Genomic DNA, 21,109 nt, shown 5'->3' on the forward strand with positions numbered 1-21,109 from the left:
CTACTTATTAGAAATTAGGTCTTTATAGGCCTCTAAAGTAGTAAAATGTGACAAAACTCCAAAACGCTACAGTAAAATGCTTTGATATGAGGTGTACATACTGTATGGGACGTCCCCTATAAGAAATGGCCATTACTTTTTTCTACTTATTAGAAATTAGGTTTTTATAGGCCTCTAAAGTAGTAAAATGTGACAAAACTCCAAAATGCTGCAGTAAAATGTTTTGATATGAGGTGTGCTGTATGGGACGTCCCCTGTAAAAACTGACCATTACTTTTTTCTACTTATTAGAAATAAGGTCTTTATAGGCCTCTAAAGTAGTAAAATGTGACATATCTCCAAAATGCTGCAGTAAAATGTTTTGATATGAGGTGTACATACTGTATGGGATGTCCCCTATAAGAACTGACCATTAGTTTTTTCTACTTATTAGAAATAAGGTCTTTATAGGCCTCTAAAGTAGTAAAATGTGACAAAACTTCAAAACGCTACAGTAAAATGCTTTGATATGAGGTGTGCATACTGTATGGGATGTCCCCTATAAGAACTGACCATTAGTTTTTTCTACTTATTAGAAATAAGGTCTTTATAGTCCTCTAAAGTAGTAAAATGTGACAAAACTTCAAAACGCTACAGTAAAATGCTTTGATATGAGGTGTGCATACTGTATGGGGCGTCCCCTATAAGAACTGACCATTAGTTTTTTCTACTTATTAGAAATAAGGTCTTTATATGCCTCTAAATTAGTAAAATGTGAAAAAACTCCAAAATACTACAGTAAAATGTTTTGATATGAGGTGTGCATACTGTATCAGATGTCCCCTGTAAGAAATGCCTATTAGTTTTTTCTGCTTATTAGAAATGAGGTCTTTATAGGCCTCTGAAGTAGTCAAATGTGAAATAACTCCAAAATGCTGCAGTAAAATGTTTTGATATGAGGTGTGCATACTGTATGGGACGTCCCCTGTAAGAACTGACCATTAGTTTTTTCTACTTATTTGAAATGAGGTCTTTATAGGCCTCTGAAGTAGTAAAATGTGAAATAACTCCAAAATGCTGCAGTAAAATGTTTTAATATGAGGCGTGCATACTGTATGGGACGTCCCCTATAAGAACTGACCATTAGTTTTTTCTACTTATTAGAAATTAGGTCTTTATAGGCCTCTGAAGTCGAATAAATTGACGTATCTCCAAAATGCTACAGTAAAATGGGACATTGAATTTCAGAAACTTTTAACGTAGTAAAAAATATATATGAAAACAAATAGATGTATTTAGAAAGAATGTATACTTTATTTTACTGCTTTTTTTGCAAATAATTATGTTGTAAACCTCTACATAAAAATTCCCTAGATGTGACCTATAAAGAAAAAAAAAACATTAGTCAAAGAAATACACAACTTGCAAAGACAACATGAGTGTAAATTAAAAGGATAACAGAGTAAAGTACAAAAACTCTCGAAATATGGCATCTTATTATATCGTCTCTCACAGATAGATAGATAGATAGATAGATAGATAGATAGATAGATAAAGAAGAAAAAGATAGAAAAAAGAAAAAAGAAAGCGAGAGAGAGAGAGAGAGAGAGAGAGAAAGAAAGAGAGAGAGAGAGGAAAGAAAGAAAAAAGATAGATGGATGGATAGATAGATAGATAGATAGATAGATAGATAGATAAAGAAGAAAAAGATAGAAAAAAGAAAACGAGAGAGAGAGAAAGAAAGAAAGAGAGAGAGAAAAGAAAGAAAAAAGATAGATGGATGGATGGATAGATAGATAGATAGATAGATAGATAGATAGATAGATAGATAGATAGATAGATAGATAGAAAAAGAAGAAAAAAGAAAGAGAGAGAGAAGAAAAAGATAGAAAAAAGAAGACAAAAAGAAAAGAGAAAGAGAAAAAAGAAAGAAAAAAGATAGATAGATAGATAGATAGATAGATAGATGGATAGATAGATGGATAGATAGATAAGAAAAAGATAGAAAAAAGAAAGAAAGAAAGAAAGAGAGAAAAGAAAGAAAAAAGATAGATAGATAGATAGAAAAAGAAGAAAAAAGAGAGAGAGAAAGAGAAAAAAAGAAAGAAAAAAGATAGATAGAGAGAGAGAGAGAGAGAGAGAGAGAGAGAGAGAGATCTGGGCAACTTAAGCGCTCTGAAAGCACGTTCTCTCTGCTGTTACTGAAATTACCGTGTTCACAGTAATAGGCGCACACGCTTTTTTTTTTTTTGGCGGCTGGCTTGACCGTGTATTTTCAAACCGCGGGTGGCTTGACCGCAGTGAGGTGTGTGTGTGTGTGTGTCTAAAATGTAACCCTGACCGTTTTACTTGCCTTCTGTTAAATCACTCGTTATTAAAATGTAGATATTTCGATAATACCTCAATTGTATGGAACGTATACTTAATTTGTCCAAATTTCTATGTCACTGTACATCTTTATTATGTGGGTTTAGGGGGGGCGTAGATCTAGGATATACGGAGCCCGGGAAGTCACCTGTGGGAGAAAAAAAACAATCCGTGGCGACGGTTTGGCAATCCGTCCGCTCAGTTTATAAACCGTACTCACGAATTCTCAAACTGTTCCGTCGGTTTAACAAATCGTGCCCACGGATTAATAAACCGTACCCACGAGTTTCTAATCCGCGCTCTCAGATTTGTAAACCGTGCCTTCAGTTTTTGCAATCTGTACCCACAAATTCATAAACCGTGCCCACGCTTTCGCAATCCGTTCCCACGGGTTTGTAAACTGTAGGCTACTCACGGATTTGTGACTCGCCCTCATTTTAGAAGAACACGTTGTTAATGAATCTTATTGTATAGTGTTTTATTCAATATTAAGTGGAATACATCAAATTGACATACGTCTGCATGCTTAAAGTTATTCTCAATTGTAGCGGGTATGGGTGGAATATACGATTTAATATGAATGACGTGCATCAAAATCTTTTGTTTATTTGTGATATAATCTTAGCACTTTATTATTATTTTCTAACCTGTATTATGACATTATTATGATATTTGAAGAATTGCTTTGTTCATTTTTTTGTAAGTTTTGGACAAAAGCGTCTTCAAAATATGTAGCCTAAAATGTAATACGATTTGTTAAACCGAGGGAACAGTTTGAGAATTCGTGAGTACGGTTTATAAACTGAGCGGACGGATTGCCAAACCGTCGCCACGGATTGTTTTTTTTTTCCCTACAGGTGACTTCCCGGGCTCCGTAAGGATATGTAGGCTACTGAACGTTTTTTTTTTTTTAAATATATGCATTTATAGTGTGTATATAAACAAATATATATTTTATAATGACATAATTATACATATACATGTGTATTTATATGTTTTAAATACAATTATAAGGTGTCAGTGTATTTCATTAGACTATAACTTTGCCAGCTATAAAAAAATCTAGCATTTCCTCACGTTTAACCACTGATTTTTAGTGACAGTCGATGACAGTTTCCCCCCCTCCCCTCTCCTCTCCCCTCTCCCCTGCCGTGCCACACCACACCCTCTCCCCTCCCTTCTTCTCACAGCCACCACGCCCAATTAAGTTGCATTTTTCAAAAAGATTGTGAGCTAGATTGAGCTGAAAGAGGGGGGTGTTGTGACCCTTTAAGAGACTTTTTCTAAATACATCTTACCAAACCCAAACTTTTGAACAGTGTATAGGCTACACTATATCAATATATAAGAAAAAGTACATACAATGAATGTGGTATTTTGAAACAACAACAACAACAAAACACACCTGTACTTCATCATTGGAATTGGCACGCCTTGATACTGGAATCCATTCCCTAAAAATTAAGATGCATTTAACATGGCAGCACTAGATGACCAAATGTTGGTGCAGTCTGCTGTACTGTTTATAACCTGATCCTGGAGCATCTACCACTGCACATTTTGAACATCCCTTTGTCTGACACACCCTTTTCAGGACTTTACTAATGAGCTGATGACCTCAATCAGTTGATTGATTATGGAGACATATGTGCATTATAAACAATATAGAGGTTATAAATTACAGACCCTGTTCACAGACTGATCATGATTATCCACTGTTATTCTGCCTTTCCACAAACATAAAATTGTGATTTAAGCAATGTTTTTAAAAAAATATATATTTTCATGAACAAAAACAAAACAAAAACTGAATGTATAATATAACACAATAATATGTATTTTAACATTGCTGCATTTTAACTTACAGTTTTTTTTTTGTCAGGACATTTTTTTGATCGCTTGGTTTCTATTTCTGAAGCATCATGCTTGTAAGTCCTCAGACTGTTATGACCAATCTCAGTGGTTTAAAATTCTACTTCCCATAACTGCACATTAAAAATCAAATATAATATGACTGGCTGTGATTGTGTCAAAAAATAGCGTATAACTGGAAAAAGTGTTAATTCATGCTAGGTTTGGACATAATTTATTATTGTAGGGCAATATTAAAATATAACCAAAACAAACAAAAAAATTAAATACAAAACCTCCAAACCCTCAGGTCACACTGAGACAAATGAAGTGTTTAAACTCACGGCTTGGTTTTGAATATCACAACAGCAACAGCACCGAGAAGAGCAGAGCTGATTAAAGAACCAAACAGACCCCAACAGACGGTGCTGGATTCTAGTAAAGAACGGTGGAGATAAGTGAAACATTGGCAAGTTCAAACTTCTACAACGTTACTGTGGTCCTTTAAAGGCTGACAAAGACTATATCCATTTATACAGACATGGGTTATCACAGATTAGATTTATCCTGATTCCTATGTCCAAAATTGAGATTAATATGATACAGGGATATCCAGTTAAAACAATTATATATCACAGTTTTGAATTTCCACATAATGTAGACTTTTTAATCTTTTTGTATCTGATAAATTGTAGCATGCATAATTATATTTTTAATGCCAAATGCATAAATGTAAATGTTCTGTTTGCAACCTCAATTGAAATTTAGTAATTCAGTTCATCACCATATGCAGCACACAACTTTTCATTGGATAAGTGTTTCAAGAATAACAAACAACATGTATAATAACCTATAAAAAAAACTAAACAAAAATAGACTCACCAGTATGAACATTCACATACAGAGAACCTGCTGAGTTTCCATACTGGTTTGAAGCATGGCAGATGTACAAGCCATTAAAGTCAGGGGACAGTTTTGGGGCAGGAAGCTTGTTGCCTTTAAAATAGGGAGTACTTTTATTCTCTCTGTTAAAATAGAGAGATATGAAAGATTACTGAACATACTGGTAAAACAAGGTTGGATAAAATCTGGAAAATTTGCCCACAAACACTTTAGCAACCACCCACCAACACCCCAGCAACCATTAAGAACTCCTCAACCTTCCATCTATCGGCCTCTCTCTCTGAATCCTACAAAAACCTTCATGCATCCAGTCAACAACTGATGGATAAAATCATGTCAAGTCCAATGTTTTTTTCTTGCTCACTAAGCCATTTCATAAGAAACATCCCAATATAGTAGTCAAATTCTAGAACCTGTGAACTTGGCAGTTTAGCCTAAATATGCAAAAGCAACTTGTCAGCTTTGTGCAGGCATTAAAAAATGGTTAGCAGAGAATAACTGCCACTAAGATAAAGTTGTTAGTGACTATTTGTCAACATGCCTTTGAATCAATAACGCATTACCTTCTTGCTAATTATCTGTCCGATTTCACTGTAAAGTCAAATTAAATAGAAAAAGGAAATGCAAAATTCAGTGCTGAAATACAATATAAATGAGAATAAAAGGAAGAAAAGTTCCAGGCCTTACAGACATCATTGTGCACTAAAATACAAAATATCATAAAAACACTGACAAATAAACAAAACCTAAATTTGGCTGAAAATATCAAGGCTTCTCCAGTCAAAATATTATATAGAACTGAGTGCAGATTTTTTATTTTATTTGCAGTTTTATATTACCTAGTCCAGGTGTAGTTGGTTGGTTCTGGGTTACTGTCCACTATACACTTGAATTCTTTAGCATTTGTTGGACTGTCAGGAATTATAACCACTGACTCTGGAGGATCTAGGAAAAGAAATTAGGTAGCAAAAATAACTATATATCCATAAACAGTATTTACTCTATGCGAAACTGAAACCTTTAGGGTTCACAGGCAGAAACACAGCAGTCTAAGCCATCATTTTTAAGCTGTGGGTTACAGAGATAAGCGCAAAGTTTCGAGAATAGTGATGCCTTCACGCTATGTCAGAAATGTGAGAAAATATAAGTTCTCAACTTAAATTAACAAGTGATGTTCCTCATGGCCGCATGGCACACACAAAACAAACACATCACAACCTGTTTAGTCTGATTCAAAAATGACTCTTATGAGTTGGTTCTTTCATAGAATCATCCAAACGACTCAAACGTAGGAGTTTGCCAGTCTGACAAATCCTTTTCTGAATGAACTCACAGAATCCCTCAGAACAGCTACTGAAAGGCTTATTTACTGAAATATAAGTTCATGTTAATGCATAATTGCTTCATTACAGCCATTAGTATACTCTTATTTTCTGTGCTCTTATTTCATGAAGAAAGCAAAACTATGTTCACTCATGTCTTCGTTATGATTATCGTCATCCCCTATTTTTTTCTGCACAAAAAAACCCAACACAATTTAATATAGATAATCGCATTTAGAATGTGAAGTTTGTATTTTATATGTAAAGTATATAACAGTCATTTGTATGCAAGCTGTTGGTTGATACTTCAAATACTTACAATGAATGTTTATTGTGTAGTTAATTACGAGGTCTTCTCTTAGGGTGTTGTGCTTCACCTCACACTGGATGTTCTTTTTGTTTAAATGTTTGAATGGGACTCCAAGTAGGTAGGACACAACAGTAATGGTCCTATCGGGGTGCTCTGTATGGTTGGTTTCAGTTCTCAGAGAGTTTTCCAGATCTCCTAATCTCCACATCACTTCTGGAGCAGGCCAAGCATTAGAGGCAACGCATGATGCCAATGTAGCCTCAAAACAACCAGTAACAGGTGCTTCCCCTTTCACGTCAACCACAGGACGGGCTACATTTGAAATAGAAAAAAAGATAATCATTAAATCATTCAACTGTAAAAACTAACTGACTATACTAACTAAAATAGCTTAGTCTGCTCTAGGTCTTCTCATAGCTCTAAAAGCATGTGAAATATAAACGTTACAAATTTTTCTAGAACATAGATGAAAGGCCCCGATATACTCACGGCAAAGTTCTTTTTCGTTCTTTGTTTAAGGGTAATGTGACCAGCTGTATGCTGTTTTTGAACAGCTGCTGAGAGTGTTTAGATGTATATGTAAATATGTGTGGTGTCCTTTCCTCTCAATAGCAAAAATAAACACACAATAAAATTGAGAAAACCGCACGCATTTTAATAAAGCATACAAAAAGCATCTGACTATAGCAACGTGGATATGTTTGCACGAGCTCTGCAATTCGGCACTCTAATGAAGTCACATCACATTAATTTATATTAATGAACTTTCGATAGATTACGTAGCAGCTTTAATGTCTCAAATGAGAAAAAAAAATGTATGAGTGTCTTTTTTTTCCATCAGAAGTACAACTTCATTTTCTACAATAAAGCAGTGTGTTCATGTTTTCACTCGCGGACGTCTGACTTTGATGGACTGATCAGGAGAAATAAAGCGGAAAAGATTGTCCATGTAAAAGAAGGCGGAGCCTCAGCGCACAACTATTACTTATTTGCTACGGGCAAATAGTAGTACAAGTTTACCAGCCGTAGTGAACTTTTCCGTAAAGTCACATAAGTTCATTCGATTTCGCTTAAAGTATATTGGGGGCCTTAACTCTGTTGTGAACTTAGAATCGAAAAGACCAGGAGACTTGGTTGTTTCTTCAGCAGGTTTCTTTATTGAGAACACGAGCCTTCGGTAGCTGCAGTCACCAAGCCTGACGTGAATGTTCTCTTACAGTTTATATACATTTAGGGGCAGGAACCGAAAAAGACAGGTTTAAGAACCGGTTCTAGACTGAGAGCATTGCCCACCCTAATCCACTCAGCATATCTATTCAAACACTGAGACCCGAGTACAGGACTGGCTGGACTTTCTTGCTAAAACACAAACTCCAAGAGTTTCAGTAAAACAGGACTGACCAGAGTCGTTTGCTAGAAAACTCTGATAATCATAATTTATACCTAACCTTAACCTGCTAAATTCAATGTAAACCTAAATTAAACATTTTAATAAATCTGGATTCCCACATTTGCCCCTTTGAGAGTCTTAAAAAAACTCACAAAATACAAATTTATACACTTAAAAGTTAATTCTTGTAACTTGTGTAAGTTACAGGCACATAGCAAGTTCAATCTTGTAACTTGTGTAAGTTACAGGCACATAGCAAGTTCAATCTTGTAACTTGTGTAAGTTACAGGCACAAAGCAAGTTCAATCTTGTAACTTGTGTAAGTTACAGGCACATAGCAAGTTCAATCTTGTAACTTGTGTAAGTTACCGGCACAAAGCATGATCTGTGTTGTTCATGCTGTAATTGCATGCTGACACAGAAACAAAACATGCAATTAGGGTCCGTGAAGTTCTTACGGGTAATATTCTTTTATGGTTGGACCAGTCATTTATCAAGTTTCCGAACCATGAAGAATTGTCTTCAGTCATCTGGTGTAATTTTGTTGAAAGATCAAGAATGTCTTGTTGGATTTTGTTCAAGTTCTCTGTTGGATCCATTAACCCGGTGCAGCACTCAGGTACACCATACGATGGGATTAATGCTCCAAGAGTTCTTGACCACCACGTTTGAACACAAGTGAGTCCTGGAATTCAGCCATCTTTGTTGATAGAAGGAGCTGAATTTTGTAGCTGTGGAGAGCTTGGGGTGGAGTGTGTATTTTCTCTGATAGCTGGTAGAACATAAACCAGGGTGCACCTGCCGTTGAATTGGCTGGGTAGGATGCTGTAGACAGAGATAGGGTGTGCCACCCATGGGATTCCGGCTCCTACTGAAGGTGCATGTGGCATGCAAACGTTCTTTCCAGCAAACAAGGCATTTCTTGACATATTCATCAGCTCTAAGAAGATGTTGTTTCTGGGGTCCACACTTTGTGCGATGTCCATGATGGTTAGTAGTAGTACGACAATCTTGATCATGATGAGGGATGACTGAAGTTCCCGTAGGTGAGTCTGCGTTGTGTATTTTTTTCCTTCTGTGTTGGTCTAGTTGTTTTCTGGAGGTTGGGTCTTCATATGCAGGTGTGTAGGTCAGTGCATATGGTTCTCAGGATAACCGTCAAGTGGTGTCGGCACAGAGTTTAAGAAAGAGAAAAAACAAAAAAACAAAAAACAAACAAACAAAGAACAACTGCAACAGACCAGTATTCATTGTAAAGACTACAAAAATTAGGGTTGTATTCTCTGTTCAATCTGTATCTGCTAATTGTGGTTCCTTCTTTCCCTATTTCTTAATTTATGAGACACCTAAAAAGGAACAGTGAGGTGAGGATGGACTATGGTTGGGAAGGGCCTATAAGGGAATCTTCACCGCAGGGTTGGCCCCCGAAAGCCTGTTGCTTCCAGTTCTTTCCCTGGGCACCTCACTGGTCCATGTGTCCTATCCTATCCCTGTAGGGGGAGGAACCACTTTGCAATGTGACACATGAGTCCATGTTTTCTTTCCCTGGCACAACACCGCAGCTGCTGTAATCAACATTACTTGATGTGGTCCATGCCACTTAGGTTCTAACGGCTTGTGTCTGAATGATTTTATCATGACCCACTGACCTGGGATGATTGTGTGTCCACCCTCTGGTGGAGTCTGCCAACATGACTCAACTCTCTCTCTGGCACTCTGTACTGCCTTTGTAAGGTGTTCACAGTAAGAGATCAGGGCATCTGAGGCAATGTGAACATCAGCATTTCTAAGATCAATCACACCTGGCATCTGCATTGGGCGTCCTGTAATAATCTCATGAGGGCTCAGTCCTACTGATCTGTTAGGTGACGCTCTCATACTACACAGTACTGCTGGCAGCGCTTCAACCCATGACACTCCTTCCTGATGCATTTTGCTTAGCCTGGTTTTGATTGTTCTGTTCTGTTTGCTTGTGGCCTGTAGGGGCAGTGCAGATTCCACTTAATCTTCAACATTTTAGACACTTCTTTAACTACCTGTCCTGTGAAGTGCGTACCCTGATCTGAGTCAATGCAATCTGGTAATCCCCATCTGGGAATGAAATCAGTGACAAGACATTTAGCGGTATGTGCAGCTGTAGCACGCCCTGTTGGATAAGTTTCTATCCATCTTGAGAACTTGTCTAATACTACCAAAACGTCAGTTTTTCCCTTACAACGAGGCAACGATATGTAATCAACTTGCAAATGACGGAATGGTCCTGGTGGAGCTGGGGTATGTGCTGCTGGTGTAATGGCTGCTGGTACATCATTATTTTTCTGACATGTAACACACCTTTTGGCTGTTTCTGTGGCTACCTGTCTGAATTTTGGATTCCACCATTGATTTGAGAACCTGTGATTCATCGTTGCTGGACCACTGTGACCCAAATTGTGTATTTGTTGAGCCAAATATGGCAGCAGTGATTCGGGAGCAACATACTTCCCCCCCTTTGGTCCAGCAGCCAGATGAATCAACGGTGGCTCCTTTTTCTAACCATGTCCATGCTTCATATAGAGGAACATCTTTGTACAAATCAATGATAGATTCAGGAGGCAGAATTGTCTTCTGTGCTGTACTACCTGAACACACTTGTACAGTTACATAGAAACAAGCCTGTTTAGCTGCTACATCTGCAAGAGCATTACCTTTAGCTTCTGTAGTGTTAGTTGTGAGATGTGCTTTCACTTTGATCACCACTAATTTCTTTGGAAGTTTCATGGCAAACATAAGATCTTTCACTAATTCAGCATGCTTAATGGGGGATCCAGCAGAAGTTAGAAACTGTCTGCTTTGCCAAATGACGCCAAAATCATGAATAACCCCAAAAGCATATCTGGAATTTGTGTAGATATTTGCAACTGATCCTGAAGCTAGCGTGCATGCTCTAGTTAAAGCTACCAGTTCTGCAGCCTGAGCTGAAAAATGATCTGGAAGACGACCTGAAGCTACCACCTCAGTGGTGGACGTTACTGCATAACCTGCTCGTCTGTTCCCTTCAATTACTTGAGCTGAACCATCAACAAACAACTCAAATTCTGAATTTTCTATGGGAGTTTCTGCTATTTCACTTGTCGCTGCGTATGTAAGCGTAACACAATCATGAGTCATTTCGCCTTCATCCTCTAACACAACTTCAGTCATTGCAGACATCATACATGATGAGGGGTTCGTGACTGGTGCACGCTGTAAAACAATGTTCGGGGCTGTGAGAGTAGTTAACCAATTTCCCCAACGAGAGGAAGTGACAGAAGTGACTTTTGCTTGATTCATTAGTGCGGATACTGCATGAGGGCATTTTACATTTACCGTCTGACCTAACACCATTACTGATGAAGCCTGAAGCGCTAGATGAACTGCCTGTACTGCTCTGAGGCATGGTCCCATACCTTGAGCTACTATGTCAAGTTTACCAGAATAGTAATGAATTGGACGTAAACTGCCCCCATGATCTTGCATTAGACATGCAGTCATAAAGCCCAAATGTTCATGGACATAAAGCACAAAGGGTCTATTGATTGGGCAATTCCTAATGCTGGTGCTTGACATAGTGCTCTCTTCAAATCATTGAATGCTTTGAGGTGAAGTTCTTCCATACAAACAATATCTGAATCTTTACCATGGCCTTTCAACAAGTCATAGAGAGGCTGAGCAATCGAGGCATATTCTTCAATCCACGGTCTACAGTAACCTGCTGTTCCTAAAAATGAGCGTAGTGTTTTAATGGTAGTAGGCGGAGGTATGGCTTTGACTGAAGCCGCTCGATCCTGTGTAATGGATCTATTTCCTGCACCAATAGTTTGACCCAGAAATATGGCTTGCTTTTTAGCAATTTGAGCTTTGTGAAAGCTGCATTTGTGTCCTTTTTTATGCAAATAGTCCAACAATGCTGCCAATTCAGTTTGATGTACCTCGTGATCTGTTGAGGCAATCAAAATATCATCGACATATTGGATCATAGTGGACTGTTTTACTGGACATTCTGGGTCACACAAATCACGTCTGACAGCCTGATGGTATATGGTCGGGGAGTTTTGAAATCCCTGGGCCAATCGGGTCCACTGATATTGTTCATGGTCAACTGTGAAAGCTAACCATGGCTGGCTGTCAGAGTGCAATGGTACAGAAAAGAATCCATTAGACATATCAATTACTGAAAAAATCTTACACTCTAATGGTAAGCCATTACAAATTGTAGATGGATCTGCCACTAGCGGGGTGATTTTATCAATGTTTTTATTGGCTACTCTGTAATCTATGGTGAGTCTCCATGTCCCATTGGATTTCTTGATGGGCCATATGGGTGAGTTACAGGGACTGTTGGTTTTAACTAGCACTCCTTGCGTCAACAGCTTTTCTACAATAGGTTTGATTCCCTGTATGGCTTCCTTACTGATCGGATACTGTTTGGTAACTGGGGGTGGAGTTCCAGTCAGTTTGACTGGTTCTACACCTGTCAATAAACCACAATCATCCTTGTCATTAGCCCAAATTGGATGATTAAGTAAGAAAGCATACTCTGGAGGGATTGCATTATTGGTAGAAATGTGTGCTGAGGAAATTTTAATGCTAGCAGATTCTGAGGACATGTCTAAATTTAGATGTACTTGTCTCAGGAGATCCATGCCTAAAATTGCACCTGTATTCAATGGAGCACATAGCAATTTTGTCGTCAGAGTTTTCGGGCCAAATTGTACCTCTATGGGCGGGGTTTCATACAAAACAGAATCTTCACCTATTACGCCAGTTAAAGAAAGTTTGGTTTTCTTGTACGGGATGTCTAAACCTTTAGCCAATTTTGTAGGAATTATTGTAATCTCTGCACCTGTATCAAGCAAAAAGTCAATCTCTTTTTCTTTTATGCTACCTTTCACAAAAATTATTTTGTCATTATGATGGATTACAGGGGAAAGGTAGCTACTCACAGCCCCAACAATTAGTTTTTTTCCTGTTCTTTTTGTGCTCTTAGAAGAGCCTGCGCGAGCTGTCCTAAAGTTTCAGTGGACATTGGCGGAACTACATCAGGATTGTAGGCAGGCTGAGAAGGAGCAGAATTATGCATAGCATTTCTTTTTGTATCTTGCAACTTCTTCCTACACTCTCGCTCCCAATGTCCTAAGTTTCCACAGTAGTGGCATTTGCCTTCTTTTTTAGACCACCTGTTTTCTTGTTTCGTTGGGTTAAACGTAGCTGCTGCTATTCTCACTTGGCTTTTAACATCAGCATCTCTTTCCCATGTAGCTAACCTGTCTAGGTTACTTCTGAGAGTTCCGTTAGCCCAAGTAACATGTAGGAATGGCAAGGCTGATCTGTACTCAGCTATAAGACCGTCTGCCCAAATACGGATTAGAGCTCCTCTATCATCTAGTACACTTTCAGAATCCTCCACTATTCCACTGTACGTTGCAGCTGCCTGAGAAAATCTTTCAGTGTATTCACTTATAGTCTCTCCTTTCTTTTGTACACATCTAGTAACTTTCGACCAGTCTATTTTGGGTCCTAAGAGATTCTTTAGGATTTTCAAAACACCTTCTCTCAAATCGCCTTTACTGGCATGTTGTAGTTCAGACGTAACAGCAGACTCAAAATTGTTGAATTCAGATTCAGTTAGAATTTGTGACATCAGCTGTGTTACTTCTGGCAACGACATGTCGTAAAGACGCATTTTACTTATCAATGCTCTTCTAAATTCAGAAAAATTTGTGCGTGCTGAGGGTAGGCTCTGGGATAGTCTCTCTACATCTTTAGGTCCTAGCGCTTTGACAACAGTTTGTATTTGTACAACAGAAGAGTTGAGAGGAACACTTTCAGTTCCCTCAATTCCCTGAGACCTTCTCCTTGCCCCACACACCTTCACTGAATCTACTGGCTTATCAGTTACTGATTGGATGGCTACATCTGTTTCAAAAAAAGCTTGTAAGTCAGGGTAAATGGTATCTGGCTGACTAACTTCTACATCAGTTTTTTTCTATAGCTTTGTTGCGGCTCAATTTCTTAGTCAACGAAGATATTCTAGCACGTAGCTCATTTACCTGTTTCTCTAGCTCTGCGTTGCGCTTAGACTGTTCTGTGGCTTTTGCTAAGACAAATTCTCGATGAACACAAATAATGCCCTTCATATGGTTTTTGCGGATGCTTGCTCCAAGCACCTTTTTACACTCATCTACTGACCAAGTTTTGTCTGGGTGAATTTCATATTTCTGAGTTAGTTCCTGTCTAACTTTTTCAGTGACTATTAGGTCCATTTGTTCTCTTAACATATTTTTGAATTCGCTTTCTGTCCACGATGGAGTCGCAAAGCCACCCTTTTCCGTTGTGGGGATCAGTCTGGCATTTTTTCTAAACATTTCTGTGAGTTTTCTCGTTACCACACAATAAACAAAAAAACTAAAACTTCTCTAGGGTACACTTGTTAACACATCAGCTATTGCTAACTTTCCAAATGACCAACACTTCACACTTAACCTCCCTGCCTACAAAAAAAACAGAGGATAAAACAAAATATTAGCAATTTACGCTAAAATCTTCCCTGCCTACAAAAACAGAGGATCAAACTAAATATTAGCAATTTACGCTAAAATCTTCCCTGCCTACAAAAACAGAGGATCAAACTAAATGTTAGCAATTTACGCTAAAATCTTCCCTGTCTACAAAAACAGAGGATCAACTGCAAATAACTAGCACGTAAAGCTAATTCTTCTCTGCCTAAAGCAAAGGGTACACAATATTAACCTGTAATGTTAATCTTCCCTGACGGGCAGAGGGTATCTTTCATCTCTAAAAAAAAAACTTTTTTTTAAAGGATAACTTAGTTAACAAAACCCTGCAGCTGTCTGTTAACTCTTCTCTGAACGGCGCAGAGGCAAAACACATATACTGGTCTGTAGCAGTTCTTTGAATGGAGCGGAAAAAAAACTCACCAACCCTTGGTTGTAAAGGAAGATTCTGGAACTCAGTCAGGCTTTGAGATCTTTGAGCTTGAAGTTTCAATCTGGAGGAAGCTGGAAAGATTCAGTCTGGTAATCTTTGTTTAGCTGGAAGTTTCACTCTGGATTCCAAAAGATGCAGTCTGGAAAGCAGATCTTTTGTTGAGCTTGCTGTTTCAATCTGGATTCAGGTCTTTGAGTTTGACGTTCTTTGAGTTTTCTTTTTCTCCATCCGGGTTCACGGCACCAAGTTGTTGTGAACTTAGAATCGAACGACCAGGAGACTTGGTTGTTTCTTCAGCAGGATTCTTTATTGAAAACACGAGCCGTCGGCAGCTGCAGTCACCAAGCCTGACGTGAATGTTCTCTTACAGTTTATATACATTTAGGGGCAGGAAACGAAAAAGACAGGTTTAAGAACCGGTTCTAGACTGAGAGCATTGCCCACCCTAATCCACTCAGCATATCTATTCAAACACTGAGACCCGAGTACAGGACTGGCTGGACTTTCTTGCTAAAACACAAACTCCAAGAGTTTCAGTAAAACAGGACTGACCAGAGTCGTTTGCTAGAAAACTCTGATAATCATAATTTATACCTAACCTTAACCTGCTAAATTCAATGTAAACCTAAATTAAACATTTTAATAAATCTGGATTCCCACAACTCCCAAAACAAACTCCAAATGAACATTATTTCGGCTTGATTTTGTCCGAAAGGATGTCTCATCAGTTTGTTCTTCGATTTTGCTTGAAGTATATTGGGGCCTAATTCCCAAAACGAATCCCAAATGAACTCCGTTTCGCCTGATTTTGTTCAAAATCACGTCATATCAGTTCGCTCTTCAATTTTGCTTGAGGTATATCAGGGCCATAAAAGTCTGTTATGCAAGCATGAACTATTTTAAATAATTGAGTTGTTTGGGAATCAAAACACAGAGATATGCATGTCATTGCTGTAAATCAGAGAAAAAATATAACAAGCCATCATACCAAAAACTGTGGCATTGATTTTCGTTTTAAATATCCCGCTAGGAAATAAGTTGAAAACGCATGTGTAGATCCCGTCATCTAGAAGCCTCATTCTGAGCAGCTGAATTGATCCATTTTTCTCTGCAACGTTTCCAGTGAATTGTACTCTGTCCCCCAATCCATTTTGTTGTTCAGTTTTGCCATCTGGCCGAATGGCAAAGAATTTCTCCTCTTCAGGCTTTTCTCTTGTATTTTTCATCCATATAATACGAATTATACTTTCATCAGTCTCAGTCAGCTGACACAACAAAGTGGCATTCTCTCCATCAATGACTGTTGTATCATGACCAATAACCTTTACACCTTTAACAGAAAAAAATGCACAAAGTACATGAATTAGCAAACACATGGAGATGTTCAGTTGGGCAAGTAGCATGAAGCAGAGCCGTTGGCAATGCCTAGTGACTCAGAGAACCTTTAATGACTTGCTTTCTTCTGCAGAACAAGTTTTGGTTACTCCTGACTTCTATTTGAACAAATGTCCCAGGACATAAAAAAAATCTGTATGTTCTACAAAATAAAGAAAGTCATACAGGTTCGGAAAGACATGAGGTTGAGTAAATTATGACAGAATTTAACTTTTTGGGTGAGCTCATTAACAGCCACAGACACTCTTTCAGCATGGTCCTGCTGATAAAATTCCTTGAAGGTGTCATAAAACCCTAAAATACATTTTTTAAGATGTTAACATGCATATGATCTAATCTGTCTCAGCTGCTGCCTGAACCCAAACAAACAGATGAACTAGAAGAACTAGAACTAGCACTATGAGCACCATTCTCTCTAGAACATTGGATGTTGTTGCACCCATTAGATTAAAAAAGGTCAGAGAGAAAATTAAAGCACCATGGTACAATAATACTATGCATGTTCTAAAGAGAGAAACCCGTAATTTAGAGCGTAAATGGAAACAAACTAATTTAGAGGTCTTTAGAATCGCGTGGAAAGACAGTATGTCATGTTATAAAAAGGCCCTAAAAGCGGCCAGGGCTGAGCACCTCCGCAAACTAATAGAAAACAACCAAAACAATCCTAGGTTTTTATTTAACACCGTGGCTAGACTAACAAATAAACAGACGTCACCCGAACAAAATATCCCGTTACAGTTTAGTAGTAATGATTTCATGAACTTCTTCACTGAGAAAATAGAAAACATCAGAACCACAATTGTAAACGTTCAATCCTCAATCGCACCTTATAATTCAGCCTCAATTATCCCCCCGCAAGAACAATTACAGTGCTTTACAACTATAGAACAAAAAGAGTTAAATAAACTTATCACTTCATCTAAAACAACAACATGTTTATTAGATCCTATACCAACTAAACTACTGAAGGAAGTGTTACCTGTAGTGGAAGAGCCTCTCCTCAATATTATTAACTCGTCTTTATCTTTAGGTCATGTTCCAAGAACATTTAAACTGGCAGATATAAAACCTCTCATTAAGAAACCACAATTAGATCATAATAATCTAGCAAATTATAGACCCATTTCAAATCTACCTTTTATGTCTAAAATACTAGAAAAAGTTGTGTCCACTCAACTGGGCTCTTTCTTGCAAGAAAATGATATCTATGAAAAGTTTCAGTCAGGATTCAGACCGCATCATAGCACTGAAACTGCGCTCGTTAAAATCACAAATGATTTACTCTTAGCTTCTGACCAAGGCTGCATCTCAATACTAGTTTTACTTGATCTAAGTGCTGCGTTCGATACTATAGATCATACAATACTCTTAGATCGACTACAAAATTATACTGGTGTTCAAGGACAAGCATTAAGCTGGTTTAGATCATACTTATCAGACCGCTACCATTTTGTCTATTTAAATGGAGAAAAATCGATCATAATTCCAGTAAACTATGGAGTGCCGCAGGGATCTGTGTTGGGCCCTCTGTTATTCTCAATATACATGATACCACTTGGAAATATTATAAGGAAACATGGAATTAGTTTCCATTGTTATGCTGATGACACTCAAATATATATTTCATCACGGCCGGATGAAAACGCTAAATTATCCAAATTGACAGAGTGTGTTAAAGATATAAAAGATTGGATGACGCGTAATTTTCTTTTATTAAATCCAGACAAGACAGAGGTAATACTTATCGGTTCAAAAAAACGCCCACAGAACCTCTCACAATACAACTTTGACATCGTAGGATGTCCTGTTACTTTATCCTCTACAGTAAAAGACCTGGGTGTTATACTCGATTGTAACCTGTCTTTTGAAAATCATATTTCGTATGTTACAAAAACAGCCTTTTTCCACCTTAGAAACATTGCTAAGCTACGTAATATGCAATCAGTTTCTGATGCAGAAAAGTTAGTTCATGCATTCATGACCTCGAGACTAGATTACTGTAATGCTTTATTAGCCGGTTGTCCTGCATCCTCAATAAACAAGCTACAGTTAGTCCAAAATGCCGCTGCTAGAGTTCTTACTAGATCAAGAAAATATGATCATATAACACCGATTTTATCATCACTACATTGGCTACCTATAAAGTTCCGTATTAATTATAAGGTATTGCTACTGACTTATAAAGCCCTAAACGGCTTAGCTCCAGTCTATTTAACGGATCTTCTATCACCCTATAATCCATCGCGCTCTTTAAGATCAATAAATTCAAGGCTTTTGGTCATACCTAGGATATCCAGATCAACCAAAGGAGGGAGAGCATTTTCACATTTGGCTCCAAAACTCTGGAATAGCCTTCCTGATACTGTTCGTTGCTCGGACTCACTCTCCCAGTTTAAAACTAGATTAAAGACGCATCTTTTCAGCCAGGCATTCATATAATATTGTTAATCTCACAGTTTCAAACTACAATCCGGCCTCTAGTTCATAAATGCCAGAGGAGAACTGGCCCCCGACTGAGCCTGGGTTCTCCCAAGGTTTTTTTTTCTCCATTAGGTCACCTGATGGAGTTTTAGGACACCATTAGGTCACTTGATGGAGTTTTTCGGTTCCTTGCCACTGTTGCCTTTGGCTTGCTCAGTTGGGGATATTTTGGGGATATTTAATTTTATTCTATCAATCAATAAATTCCACTAGAAACAAACTTTGTTGTATTATTTTATTTTAATACTGTGAAGCTGCTTTGATACAATCTGTATTGTGAAAAGCGCTATACAAATATACTTGATTTGATTTGATTTGATTTGATTTGATATGTGCTCATACATTATTTACAATACTAAGGGGAAAGTGGTTTTTTATTATTATTATTATTACTATTTTTTGCCATTTCATTCTTCTGGTTGAAGCAAAGTAAATTTTAAGTAAAGCTACAGAATGTGCACATTTTAGTGTAAACTCTGAATTGTGATTGGTACCAAGAAGCCATTAAGAACCATATTACATTGTTCTCCATAACATTCACAAGGATTGACTTCCAAATTATTTAGATCCAATAGCTACACTGACTCATACACGAGAATAGAGAAGAGTGGAAAATTAGTTTCTCCCTTTTAGGGATACATAAGTTTAATGTCACTCGAAAAAGCAGATCATGGTGCATATCCTAAATGAAGTGAGCAAGCTAAAGCTTTTTGAAGATCATATTTCATCTACTTCAGTGCTCCAAACATGAAACAGCACCATTTAAAAGCTTTTATTCCATATATTCAAATCATGAATCATGATGATTGATTATTCAAACAAACAGAAAACTGATGATGGTTCCAGAAAATAAAGTACAGATTATCAAAACTAATTTGATTTGTTATTTATAGTTTTAATAAATATATTTCTATCATGACAAATCTCTGAAGATTTTTAGCATGGTAATGGATATGACAATGTTAAAGGAACACTCCACCATTTTTTGAAATAGGGCTTATTCACCTTCTTTCCTACATTTAGATAGGTGGGCAAATGCATTTTTGTCTCCGTGCATGCATTGTTTTAGTTTGACAGGGTCGGCGCTAGCTTAGCTTAGCACAATGAATGGAATCCTTTGTTGCCAGCTAGCATGTCCTGAGTAAAAGTGATCAAAAAAACAAACAAATATAACACCTAATTACTTCTTGTGGCCTGCGTATTCACAACGAGTACAAATAGTAGGGGTGTGACGAGATCTCGTGTTACGAGATCTCGCGAGATTAAAACGAGACGATATTTCTCGTCGAGGTGAAACTTTGTCTCGTGAGTTGTTGTGATGTCAGCGTGATGGAGCGTGAGGGTGAAATTAGTATTGAAGATGCCCCTGCCACTTTTAAATCATTTGTGTGCCGGGCCAATCACACACACACTCCGCGCACACACACACTTACTGTCCCTCGCTCGCTCACTCACTCAATCGCGCGCGCACACACACACACACACACACACACACACACACACACGCTCACTCACGCGCACGCACACACACACACACACACACTCACTCGCGCGCGCACACACACGCACACTCACTGTTGCTCGCACTCTCACTCACTCGCGCACACTCACTCTCGCTCACACTCAACCCGTCGTGGAGGACCGTTAAAATTAAACATGCTAGTCTTTCTGTCGTGATGTCCTGAAGCATCGCAGACGCGTAGGTTGTCGCCCACTATGACACACTATCAGTGTTCGAATTGTGTCAAAGCTCTTGGGGTCTCCCCCCCCCCCCAAAAAAAAACGTAATAATATACATATTATTGAAATGACGATCCACTCTGCCAGACTCTCGTGAAAGTGCTTATCGAAAATTTATTTCTCGTACCATTTATTCGCCAAAAACAGTTTTTGCGTGCATATGATACGCACTTTATGGCGTGTACTCCACACCCTTAATCCTACCCAAGGGGTTTGCAGTGTGTATCATTTACACGCAAAAAAAAAAAAAAAAAAAAAAAAACTATTTTTGGCGTATAAATGGCACGATAAATAAAATGTATCTGTTTATAAATTCAACAGTCTGTAAATTCCTTCAGAAAACAGCGTGTGGCGCACTTGAACGTCTTTTCAGACGCAAATCTAATTTGAATTACTTTCTAA

The 21,109-nt window shown here is 38.0% G+C and overlaps 1 protein-coding gene across 2 annotated transcripts in view; it reads right to left on the minus strand.

Annotated features, from left to right (window-relative positions):
• LOC311088470 (nectin-1) overlaps nucleotides 1–21,109 on the minus strand; it is a 43,804-nt gene that overhangs the window by 17,990 nt on the left and 4,705 nt on the right. For both annotated transcript variants that reach the window (XM_084122602.1, XM_084122601.1), the window contains exons 2-7: nucleotides 16,080–16,421; nucleotides 6,742–7,044; nucleotides 5,940–6,045; nucleotides 5,080–5,222; nucleotides 4,542–4,632; nucleotides 3,752–3,800 (exon numbers count right to left, since the gene is read on the minus strand). In XM_084122602.1, the coding sequence (XP_083978728.1) occupies nucleotides 3,752–3,800; nucleotides 4,542–4,632; nucleotides 5,080–5,222; nucleotides 5,940–6,045; nucleotides 6,742–7,044; nucleotides 16,080–16,421 (1,034 nt within the window). The remainder of the gene's footprint in view (nucleotides 1–3,751; nucleotides 3,801–4,541; nucleotides 4,633–5,079; nucleotides 5,223–5,939; nucleotides 6,046–6,741; nucleotides 7,045–16,079; nucleotides 16,422–21,109) is intronic.

Source organism: Abramis brama (assembly GCF_963993115.1).
Source record: "Abramis brama genome assembly, chromosome: 8".
In the NCBI taxonomy this organism is placed as follows: Eukaryota; Metazoa; Chordata; class Actinopteri; order Cypriniformes; family Leuciscidae; genus Abramis; species Abramis brama.